Here is a 13011-nt window from a genome sequence, read left to right as displayed (position 1 = left end):
ATTTTTCGTGTTTATTTTGTTTTGTTCTTATTTTGCAACATACATGGTATAACAATGTTTTTTTTCAGGGATGTTGTGGGGAAGGGACATAAGTATAGTGCAATAGAGTAAATTAAAATCGTGTAGTCAACAGAAAAATGAACAAAAGTCAGTTAGTTGAATATATATATATTTTACAAAATACAATACAAACAATACAAAAATGTAGCTTGTTTTGTTTTCTTAAAGTGAATACTCGAGTGAAAATATGCATTAAAGCTACTTTGGGAGATTACAAAATACCCCAAATGCTACTAGGGAGTAAATGTACCGCGGCTGTGTGAGAACGAGGATAAATCACAAAGAAAGTAGTATTAGTTGGTTTTCTGAGGTTTTCATGAAAGGCAGGTTTATTTTTTTTCGTTTTACTTTTATTTCTTTTTTTTTTAAAGGAGTCAATATTCTCCAATCCGGCAGATAGCAGCACACGCTCTGAATATGCAATACTCCATCTTTGAAAGAAATAAAGAAGCATTACTTGGCGCACTGCATCTTGGGATATGTTTTGAATAACAATGGCGGAGTACATGTTACCGTCTCCTGCTCTAACGCTGACTTTTCTTTGTTCACTCTTACCTCAAATTTGTGGAACGGCCGCCAAAGACCTGAAGTGGGATGAAAATGGATATGTGTTGTACTGTCCGTGCATGGGTAATAATTACTTTTGTTTTAAGCAGCTTTTTTTTGACGATGAGCCGTGACACGTCGTGATTTAAATCAACCCCACCAAAATAAGTAACACTGTCGCTTGAGATAACAAAGGTTGTGGTTAGGCTGAATGCGGAGAAACCCTCCGACAAAGGTGGAGTGGGATTAGGATATGACCCCAATTGTGTTTCTTGTAGAAGGATTGTTATAGCAAGAATTGTAATTATAAATGCCAAACAATACTACAAAACTAGTAGTATACTACGAAACTAGATTTGCCAAATGTTCGGGGCTGCTCCATCAGTCCACTATTATTTCCTCATGTTGCTCTGGCCATCTATAACACATAAAAATCACTGCCATCAATACACAGAATCCATAGAGGTGAGCAGGAGCACAAAACATCTCTTTACACAGCTAATTTTATTTAGGTTTGTGTCAGACAACATTTCAAACGTACCAGGTTTTGAAGAGATTTGGCACTTACCGTGGTGATAATAGTAAAAGCAAGTGAGTGGCACAGTGGGCATAGAAGATTTGTCTCACAGTTCTGAGGACTTGGGGTTCAAATCCCGGCCAAGACCTGTGTGGAGTTTCTGTGTTCTCCCCTTACCTGTTTTCCTCGGGCACTCCGGTTTCCTCCCAGTTACCAAAAACATGCATCAATTGGAGACTCTAAATTGCCCCTAGGTGTGATTAGGAGTGCGACTGTTGTCTGTCTCCATGTGCTCTGCGATTGGCAGGCAACCAGTTCAGGGTGTATCCCGCCCCACGGCCGAAGATGGCTGGGATAGGCTCCCACAACCCTTGTGAGGGTAAGCGGCTCAAACATTGGATGCATGGCTTTTAGCATGACATCGATGCCAAACCGTAAATAATACAAACTTTAATGTCTACACTTTCCATTTGTTTCCCACAAATGACAGGTGTGATTGTGTGATCGGATGGTTTGTTTCTCTGTGCCTTGCGATTGGCTGGCAAGAAGTTTCGGTGTACCCCGCCTCCTACCTGAAGATATCAGGGATATGTCCAGCACTCCCGTGACCCTTGAGACGATAAGCGGCTCAGATAATGTACGGATATAAGCGAGTGTTATCTTTCAAACGAGCTAACCCTCCCTCAAGGAACATACAATAACTTTATCAGGAATACTTTTGTCAATTATTTGGGAAAGTCGAGTCGGCCTTGATAAAGTGGGGACCCTCTTTAGCAGGAAAAGTGAACTAGATTAAAATGAATGTGCTCCCCAAATGTCTTCACTTGTTCCAATGTATCCCAATTCATCTCCCTAAATCGCTTTTTGGCACAGTTGACAAAGCACTCACCACACTCATAGGGGATGGAAAAAGGTGTTGAATATGTTTTGAACTCATACAAAAACTGACATTAAAAGGTGGCTTGGCACCTCTATATTTTTTCCACTATTACTGGGTGGAAAATTTTGAGAAAATGTTTTTCTGCTTCATTGTCCCGACCCATACTGGTGTCACCACTAAGGGTCTGGACAATGAAACCAGATCATGTATCTGCATCAAGCCACAGCCTCGTGACCTGGTTCAAATTTCACTGAAAATCCAATCTTATTAAATACTCTTAAAATATGGTCTCAGCTCAGACAGAATACTTACATTTAAACCTGGCATTATGAAATGTGCGTTTCTGTGTTCAGGTCGCTTTGGGAACCAGGCCGACCACTTCTTGGGTTCGCTGGCTTTCGCTAAGATGTTAAACCGAACCCTGGCCGTCCCTCCGTGGATTGTTTACTATCATCACAGGCCCCCTTTCACCAATGTAAGCCCGTCTATTATTATGAACTAGAAGTCCGTTATGACTAAAAATGTTTGGAGATTTGGCCTTGCACTGAGCTATGAGGTGAGAGAATATGAACTTGGGCACTGAGGATTTAGTGTGCATTTCCCCACAATCCTTCTTGGAACTTGTTGTGTTATTGAATTACTTTTATGATCCATACAGTATCATGAACAATGGACCTTTCTGACTGGCGATCTTCCGCTCCGCCCCCCTTAGCGACAGTTGCCATCTCCCACAATCTTCCAAAATGGCGACTGAACAGAACAGGTTTGAAGTGGATTCTCTATTGCGTATTCCCGGTAACATTGCAGTATGTTTTTTGCCAAATGCGCCGGACTTGTCCAAGAGGGTTCGACAGAGAGGTCTCAACTATTTCACGCAAGGATATTAAGATTTTGGACGGATCAAGACGCAATGTCAGAGTTACAGCGAAATTTTGGCGATCGATCCAAAAAAGTTTGACGCCTCACAAACTTCATATTGAAATCCAACAGGATAAAATAATGGAATCGTACTGCGCATGTAAAGCAGGGTGAGTACTTTTTACTTGGAAAGATCATGAGTAATATCATTGTAGTCTTTATAAGTGAGTGAGTCTATTTATTTGACTTGGCTCCCAATCGAACCCAGTGCACTGTCTTAAAAGTCCGATGTGATACAAATGGGCAGATCGACATTTCTCTTGCATGACATGGTGCATTTACGTATCACTAACCCGACTCTTCGGCATTAAACATTACACACTTCATTCAGCAGGTCAGTGATACACTAACAAAGTGAAGTTGTTCTGCAATTTATAAAGCACTGGTAATAATGAAATCAAACTCAGAGAAGATACTTCTCCCTCACTTACCTTCGAACATACAGGCTCGTGCTTGTTGATACTGTCCACACTTAGTTGTACGTGCGCTCTTCCGCAAGCCTTAATCCATTGTAGACACTTCGTCAACTGTGTTTTAGGCTTTGGAAAATGAATAAACCCGGAACCCCTTGAAACCTAGGAGGATAGCTTTCATCAGAATTGCACGTTCCCCAAGCGCATCTGAGGACCACTTTGTTGGTAACATTAACTTTTCAAAGCGCACGCAACTGATAACCAGCATTGCTTGTGGGATATGACGACAAGAGGGGGCATGTCAAGCCAGGGGCTGAAACAATGCGGCTATCTGATTGGCTATCATTGCATGAGTGATTGACAGGTCGGAAAGGTCCATTGAGGGATGTCTGGTCGGATACGTTATAATGAGCCCAAACGTAAAGATGATCAAAAAGTCATCTTTTCGAATAATATCGTGTGTCGTGTTCTGTGATTTTCTCCCAAACACTGATTATTCATCCAGGTCCATGTTCCATACAGCGAGTTCTTCAAACTCGAGGCCTTGTCAGCGTACCACCGCGTGGTGGCTTTGGAAGTCTTCATGAAGGAGCTGGCTGACAAACACTGGCCCACAGGACAGAGGAAAGCCTACTGCTTTGAGGTAGCAGCTCAGCGGAGTGCAGACAGAAGATCCTGTCCCATGAAGGTGAGAGCTCGGTGGAGCAGCAAGCGCTGACCTAAGGTGCGTGGGTGTGGGGAAGGAGAGGGTCCCAAAACGAGCAGCATGGTACATGCGTGAAGAGCATCTTAATCGAGTTTTAAAATGTGAGGGAACTGTCAAGTTACATTCCCCCTTGTGGGATTCCTTTGTGTGTAGTCAAATGAAATAAAGCAATTCAACTGAGCACCATGTCAACCATACCAGAACTAAGGCATAGAAGATGGAGAGACTTGTGAGAGACAGCAGGGTACCTCAGGTCCCAAAGCCCTCCTGCTGACTAGTAGAAGCAGCAGCAGCTAGGCTAGCTGTTAGTGTATCTGCCGAATCCGTCCATCCATTTTCTATGAGGCGTTTTCTTCATTCCTGACTTTGCAATTGGAGGTTTTGACCCCGAAATGGTGGTCAGCCAATTTCAACGGGTTGATGAAGAACCATTCACATTTGGATTTGAGGACAACTTATATGTTCCATACCCTTGCAAGCACAGGGGGGAATATGCAAACTCCGCACACAAAAACTTGAGCAGAAACTCCAACCCAGAACATGAACTTGTGGTTGCAATTTCTGTTGTTTGCTAAAACACTTGAAGGACACATTCTAGGTCATCATTGCCATGTACGTACTGTACATCACCAAGATATAAATCCCATAGATATTAGCAGCCATAAGACTTTCCAAAATTACACAAATTGAGTTATCCCACTCTAGTTCCAAGTGGCCCATGTGGAAGGTTTAATGGGGCTTAAACGACCCAAATAATCATTTACTCAAGCTTTTGTTAAATGGTATTAAATGCTGCCCTCTAGTGGCCTCGTGATCACATTACTCTTCAGCAGTTCGTCCTCAAGCTTCTCGCATTGTTATTGCTGTAAAATAGTGTTTGACATTTTTTTTTTTTATTGAGCCAAGCCACATATTTTACATGACAATGTATGTATCTGAAATATTCATCACCTTGTCTTGTTTAAAAACAATTGTACAATGTGTGGGTGACATGACTTTTATGTTGGATAATTGCCATCTAGTGAAAGAACATTTAATTGTTCTGCCTGTGATTTTTATGTTGCTGACCGCAAGAGATTCTCAGACCATCCATCCATTTTCTTAGCCGCTTATCCTCACAAGGGTCGCGGAGAGTGCTGGAGCCTATCCCAGCCATCTTCGACCGTGGGGCGGGATACACCCTGAAAGGGCTTCCAGCAAATCGCAGGGCGCATAGAGCCAAACAGCCGCACTCACAATCACACCTTGGGGGAATTTAGAGTGTGAAATTAATGTTGCATGTTTTTGGAATGTTGGAGGAAACCCACACAGGCACGGAGAGAGCATGCAAACTCTGGACAAACTCTTGGATTGAACCCGGGACCTCAGAACTGTGAGGCCAACGCTTTCCAGCTGATCCGCCGTGCCGCCGTTCATTCTCACACTAATGAAGTGAAATTGGATTCTGTGCTGTGGTCGGAAGGTTTTTGTGAGTTTCTGCTCTAATGTGTGTATCTTGCTTCTGGTTGTTTCAGGATGGGAATCCTTTTGGTCCGTTCTGGGACTATGTCGGCGTGGACTTTGAGGAGTCTGTTTTGTTTAGTGGTATTTCCTTTAGTGCGTACCATCAGCAGCAGTGGTTGAAGAAGTGAGTGCACTTCCTTTGTTCAACTTTTGAAAATGTTGACACTGGGATGGACATTGATTAACTTTGTGGATTGTGTAGAATATATATAAAGATTATAAACATTCTAAAATAGATCTTGTAATCAAAAATACATATGACATTATTCACTTCAGTGTCCATACGAAAAAAAAAAAGTTAAAAAGCAAAGTAACGGAAGTGTCATTCGACATCCAAGTGGTAGCCATATTGCCTGCAATGTCTGTCCATCACGTCACACTGGGGCATTCGCCATTGAAAGCACGCTCTGCCACCTACTATGGACACGGAAGCTCTTTTCAAAGAAGAGAACATCTCACAATCGAGTGAAGCGACCGGGGCAACATTACCCTATCGTTTCGAGCGATATTTAGATGATATGCGGATCACTTCTAACTAACAGACAGCATGTGTGAGCCAGTCCAGCTGAACCCGTTTTCGGCGAAGCCGTGCCTCGTCCACCGCGGACGAAGCCGTGCTCCGTGCTGACGGGTACATTGACACATTTGACACCCCTGACTTACGTGCGCAGATCTTTTGTTACATTCTGAGAGGATTACACGCCCCCCCCCCCCAACTATTATTTTTATTCTTTAGTAGCTGTGATAAAGTGTGTGACAAAAATCCATATATGTCAAGATCATGTTGTGTGGTGAAAAAACAGATGGGTCCATTCCGGCTGTCTTTTTTTCCCATTAATAACATACTAAAAATCATGCATTTTATGACAGCGGACCTTTAAAGCAACACTGAGCGCTCAACTTTGCTGCAACTAACAGAGGTGCCTTTGATTCATTCTCCAAAAGTTTTGAAAAAACAACATGAAGTTGCGGCCGGGCTCTGAGATAATGAGTTAATACGGCGCATAAAAAGAAGATCCAGCTTTAAAAACAATTAAAGCATCAATTGCATTTTTTGCTTGTGAAGGTCGCGCTTCATCACCTAGACTTTGTCGATTAGTGTGCGGGTCTGTGCACTGCCTTGTGAGCACCATCATATACTAGCTTTCATCCACGCTAGCATGCATGCTAACAATGCGATTTGCACGTTTTAGGTTGCACTTCATTGGAGTAGTCATACAACAACATTTACAGATTTTGGAACTTGGTTTGCACACAAGGTGCACATTACAAGGTGCCCCATCTATTTAGGATAAAATTGAAGACTTTTACGTGCAACTTATTGTTGCGAAAATATGGTACATTAAAACAAAAAACTTTCAGAGAAAAATCCGTGAATATGCAGGGGTGCGAACGGCGAACTGCAAATGGGAAAGGGCATACTGTTCCGTATTTATAGTTTAAAAAAAAATCGTAATAAATTTCCCTGTGTTTGTGTAGTCAATATATCTGTAATAGGAGTTTCACCTTTCATTTGGAACTACCCAACTATATTAAGCTTTTGAAACTATTCCAATTTCTCGAGACTTCCAGTATCTTATCCCCCTCGCCTGCATTGTCCCCCAGGTTCCCATCCAACGAGCACCCTGTCCTAGCCCTGCCTGGAGCTCCGGCCCAGTTCCCGGTGGTAGAAGAACACGTTAGCCTGCAACGTTACGTCGTGTGGTCAGACAAGATGGCGGCGGAGGGGCAGAGGCACATCGCTACCCACCTTACTCGGCCGTACGTTGGCATTCACTTGAGGATTGGCAGTGATTGGGTGAGATTTTGTTGGTGATGAGGGCTTCCTCTAAGCCAGGGGTGTCAAACTCATTTCTCTCGAGGGCCACTTTTCCCTCAGAGGGTCGTTTTGACTGTGAAACAATAAAACTGTTTAATCGTCTCATCATGTTTACATAATCAATTTATGAGCCAGAATCCGAATCGAAAAATCAAGGGTAACGTGTTTTTCACCCATTCATGTTTGGTAACACAAAAATGCTTGTAGTATCTCAACTTTATCATTTATAATATATGACAGTTTGAAATTTTGGTACAGATTTTTACAAGAATCATAGAAATGGAAACTCTAGATTTGGTTTCACAGGCCACAAAAATCGTGTGGTGGGCCGGATCCGGGCCCCGGGCCTTGAGTTTGACACCTGTGCTCTAAGGATAAGCATTTGGCTGAATGAATTGTTTTTGTTTTTTTAATATAATTTTTAATAGTATGGGAGAATCTCTCTGAATGTCCTGTACAGCTTTTTAATGGCACTGCAGTATTGCACAGGTTAATACTGCCTGGAGATGGAAAATCGTAATGGTCAACATTAAGTTCAGCCCAGCCACGTATTCTGGGATTTGTGACCTGAAACGCAACACGATCCAATTAGGAAGCCCCTTCGGGCAAAACATTTTGGGTCGATCGCTACTTGGTAGTTGCAAAAGTTCCTCTTTGATGGGGAGACACGCATTGGTCGCATTCTAATGCGTGTGGGCCACTGAACTGTTTCAGTTTGTGTGGTTCTAAATGGACCAATATCCTTGAATCCAATCAACAACCACCAATTAGAAGGAATTGTCGTGCAAACCTGCTCATCGTTTCCAGAGCCTCGATGATGTTTCGTTGTTTCCTTTCATTCCGCTATTTTGATGTCTTCCTCCTTCCAGCAAAACGCCTGCAAATTGCTGAAGAGCAGCGAAGTGGGGCCTCACTTCATGGCCTCTCCTCAGTGCGTGGGCTACAAGCGGCAGACGGCGCTGCCCCTCACCGCCGTCATGTGCCTGCCCGACCTGGCCGAGATCCGCAGAGCTGTGACGCTCTGGGTGAAGAAGACGGCGGCGCGCTCCGTCTACATCGCCACCGACTCGGAGTCCCACAGCAGCGATATCGAGAAGCTCTTTAAGGGGAAGGTGATGAAACTGTTTGACAAGACTCGCTCACATTTTCTCATTGCTACTAGCTCATCTGCAGCACCAGATTTTGTTATCAGAATCAGCTTTAATGGCCCAGTGTGTAAAAACACACAAGGAATTTTTCTCCGGCAGTCGGTGCTGCCCTGGTACGATATTTGTTGTTCATGTTGTCTATTTCCCTCATGAGTTTTGGCTTCACCAATGCAGTCCGAGTAAGATTTTCCACTCCTCACGATTCCCTCTTTTGGGTTAGTAGCAAAGGATAGTAAGGACTTGGTTTTGAAACTGAAATTGCCTCAGTTGGAGTCTTGCTGTGGATTCCAAAAATGAAAATTGCACCTTGTTGGAAATATGATAGTGTGCTTAAAGGTCCACTGTCATGAAATGCTCAATTTTTAGTATGTTAATAATGAAAAAATGGTAGCCGGTATGGACCCAGCCGTTTTTTCACCACAAAACATGATTTTGACGTATATGGCTATTTTGTAACTCCCGCCATGAAAATCCTCTCGGGGGATTTGTTTTCGAGAAGAAGCAGGAAGTGACGAACTCGGCACTCGCGCACTCAAGCAGTCTAGTCTGTTTATACTAGTTTTACCTGCTGGAAGGTAGCTCTTTATTCCTTCGTGTTAGCCAAAATGCCGACTTGTTTTATTGCTGGGTATTGCTCGAAGACTCGGGAGGATGGATTTGCTCTTCAGACTTTTACAAAAGATCCGGTTTGTCGTGAAAAAATGGATCGCACAGGTGTAAATCACAAGAGCTTCATGGGTTCCAAATGATAGCAAGGTGTGTAAAGAGCTACAAAAAAAAAAAAAAAAAAAAACAATAGTTGGGGGCAGCCTAATCTGTAAATCAGGGATGCTAAATGTGTCGATGTGCGCATCGGAAGGCTTCCGTGCAGCAGCCGCTGAAGGATGGCCTCCGCAGGCCTTGTGAATCGCCACTGGCCTTGTCGACAAGGCCAAGCCGGCCGCCGGCCTTGTTGGCCGGGGTAACTTGTCGCGCCGCCGGGCCGCGGTGGCTCATCCCTGCCGTAGACGTGGACCGGAGAGGCAGGCGGTTTGGCCGTGGCGTCGTCGTCACTCGTGGTGTTGTTTTCTATCACCGCTGCGCGGAGGTGGATCGGGCGGGGAGGTGGTTTGGCCGTGATCCGCATATCATCTTAGTATGGCTCGAAACAATAGGGTAATACTGCCCCGGTCAATTCACTCAGTTGTGAGATGTTTTCTTCTTCGAAAAGAGCTTCCGTGTCACACTGCGCGTGTTCGTCTCCCACAGTAGAGGCCAGAGCGTGTTGTCAATGGGGAATGTCCGGGGTGACGTCACGGGTTGGAAATGGAGCCAATATGGCGACCACTTGGATGTCGAATGATACTTCCGCAACTCTGCGCATGGATGACGGGCTCTCCGCTCATATTTTTTTCCGTATAGACATTGAAGTGAAGAATGTTATATGTATTTTTCATTACAATATCTATTTTAGAGTGTTCATAGCGATGACACTTGGGCTTTGACTCATTTTGAAGTGACCTTGAGCACCTTGGGTGTGGTCTGGTTGTCCGTGGTGTGCGACACAAATACACAGTAGAGTATGAGTTGAATTTCCGCCTCACGGATTAAAAAGTTGTCATGTTTCCGCAGGTGAAAGTGGTGAGCCTGCAGCCTGACTCCGCACAACTGGACTTGTACATTTTAGGCCAAGCGGACCACTTTATTGGAAACTGCGTGTCATCCTTTTCAGCTTTTGTGAAGAGAGAAAGGGACGTGCACAACCTTCCCTCCTCCTTTTTTGGCATGGACCATCCGGGGCATGGTGATCCAGTCTGCACTGGTACTCAGTGTGGATCAGTAATGGTACAGCAACACCACTCGGACAATCAACACTGTAGCAACCCCAATTTGCCTCTCTCCTCGAGCTGCGGCGAAGACGGGAGCTAGAAACTGTGGCAGAGAAAACTCAACGCCGATACAAAAGGGCAAACACTACAAATTCCCACATTGCAAATAAAAACAGTCACGACGGAAGTGACACAAACAGTAGAACTACCTTTGATAGCTCTAAAGCTACCGTGACACTGTAAAGCAGATATTCCTACCCACTTGATGTGTGACAGATCATTAGGTATACGATTTCGCTTCATAGCTCTGAAAATTGCCAATAATGTATCTTTGCTCATCTCCAGTATCTACGACAGTGACATGTCCTTCCACTAGATGGCAGAACATGCAGTTAGCCTGTGTATCCACCTTTGGTTATTCACTTAGAATGCAATCATAGCTTTGTGTTCAATCCACCACACCGAGATATCACACTTACATACATTTGTTGGTGAATTGACACGAGATCATCAATATTTCAGTATATAAACTTTTTCTTTGGTGGTGTGACTGTTCTTTATGTAAAATGTATGCCTCGGCTCCAAGGAATGGCAACAAAGCTTTAGTCCAGTCAAATGTCCATCCATCCATTATCCAAGCCGTTTATCCTCACAAGGGTCACGGGAAAGCTGGAGCCTATCCCAACTAGCTCCAGGCGAAAAGAAGAGTACATGCTGAACCGGTTGACAGACAGTCACTGAGCGGGTCTCGATACCACACTGCCTGTAGCAAAGGCAGGCATGTGTACCACGACACCATCAGAGACTACACAGTCAAATGTGTTTTGACAAAAAATTCCAATAATCCTCAGTTTCACGCTTTTATGTGATATTGTAAGCTTCCATGTAACTCAAGATGGTAACCAAAACAGCAGGAATTTTATTTTTAGAAATTATACATCACGGGAAGCTATACGTGTCAATCAAAAGCACAAGTGCATTTAAAAAAAAAAGAAAATATTGAAATGAAATTAATTCCAATAATTCAGTCAGGGGATGAATTTTACGTTAAATAGATTCAGATCGTGAAATAATGTTTATAATTAAGGCTTCCAGCTAAATCTAAAATTTACAATCTCAGGAATTTTTACATTACATTCAATGTTGTGACCTTTGGCCTTGTCCTTGAAATAATTCGTAAATTGGGTAAAAAGAAAGGCCTTCTGGAAATATTTTCCTATTCATTTATAATATATGAGTTGTTTAAATGTGTTTTTCCACTGATTGAACATATTTTGAGATGCACCTGTATGTTTTTGTAATATTAAATTCATTTTTAAATTAAGCACAAAATGGGGAATAAACGATTTATAGCAACAGGAGAAGACGAGCCGCTAGATGGCACCCTAAACTTAGACGTGTGTGCGTGTGCCTTTTAAAAGCACACTTTTCTTTCTTCTTACAACCCTGAGGGCCCTAATCTGTCAGGGCAAAATTGTATACCTTTATACCGATGTTTTGGCTTCATAAATACTAGGCCGGCAAAAATATGATGATGAAATAAATTTTATTACCTCTTTATTACGGTGTTATTGAAGGCGTCCACACCCTCACCAGCGGCCGCCGTCTGAAGCGTTGCTGTGGACTCGCCTGCAGACGCTGGGGCCTCTACATCAAATATTCATCCCCTACAAACTCGAGGCTTGAATAATTCTCAAAGAAGTGCACCCACAGACGGCCCCTTTCATCCCAGGCTTACCTGGACAATGGAAGCAAGGGTGCGGCAAGATGCTGGGTGGAGGCGGGAGTAACTCTGGCTAGAAACACACCCAAAACAAAAAAACAAACAAAAAAAAAAACCTGAAAATGTTTTGGATGAGTTTGTGCGGTCAACAAAATGCATGGAAAGAGACAACGGAATGTGTTAATGCTATGTCATGTAGGCCTGCAGTTCGATACCGTACAAAAGTCCTCGGCCACCGTTGGGTGTATCCACAGGTGTCAAACTCAAGGCCTGGGGGCCAAATCTAACCAGCCACATCATTTTATTTGGCCCGTGAAAGCAAATCATGAGCATCGACTTCATATTCCTTACTACAATATCTGTCTATCCATTTTCGTTGCCGCTTATACTCACAAGGGTCGCGGGGAGTGCTGTAGCCAATCCCAGCTGTCAACGGGCACACCCTGAACTGGTTGCCAGCCAATCGCAGGGCACATGGAGACAAATAACAGTTGCACTCCCAATCACACCTAAGGGCAATTTAAGAGTGTCCAATTAACGTTGCATGTTTTTGGGATGTGGGAGGAAACCGGAGTGGCCGGAGGAAACCCACGCAGGCACGGGATTGGGATTGAACCCGGGTCCTCAGAACTGTGAGGCCAACGCTTTAAAGCTGTTCCACAATGCCCCCTAACTACAATAACCAATTTGCTAATTATTTTTAAGTTTAATAACATGGAGCTATTACAAAAGTGTTTTTTTTAGTTATCAATGTGACTTTTAAAATAACCTGAATAATAGTCGAACAAACATTATTTTACTGGTTTCTGATTTTAAAACAGGCTATCCATTACTTTGTTGTGTATATGCGCCCATTATACATTTAGTCATGGTGGCCCTCTGACAGAATCCCTAACTACGATGTGGCTATTTTACAACAAGTAGCTGTGATACACTGAACAATAATTGTGTTTATGATGTAGTTCAAATG

The 13011-nt window shown here is 43.4% G+C and overlaps 1 protein-coding gene across 1 annotated transcript; it reads left to right on the top strand.

The window, feature by feature from the left end:
* Positions 1–535: 535 nt before the first annotated feature.
* Positions 536–12958, top strand: pofut1 (protein O-fucosyltransferase 1). The gene is made up of 7 exons (XM_061839751.1): positions 536–690; positions 2357–2478; positions 3840–4022; positions 5555–5667; positions 7149–7341; positions 8232–8474; positions 10122–12958. Exons 1-7 carry the CDS (start codon positions 555–557, stop codon positions 10416–10418), a joined length of 1287 nt encoding a protein of 428 aa, XP_061695735.1. The 5' UTR covers positions 536–554; the 3' UTR covers positions 10419–12958.
* Positions 12959–13011: the final 53 nt, after the last annotated feature.

This window comes from Syngnathoides biaculeatus, chromosome 2 (genome assembly GCF_019802595.1).
Source record: "Syngnathoides biaculeatus isolate LvHL_M chromosome 2, ASM1980259v1, whole genome shotgun sequence".
NCBI lineage: Eukaryota > Metazoa > Chordata > Actinopteri > Syngnathiformes > Syngnathidae > Syngnathoides > Syngnathoides biaculeatus.
Note: the sequence above shows the minus strand (reverse complement) of the source record. Positions and strands in the feature narration are given on the sequence as shown.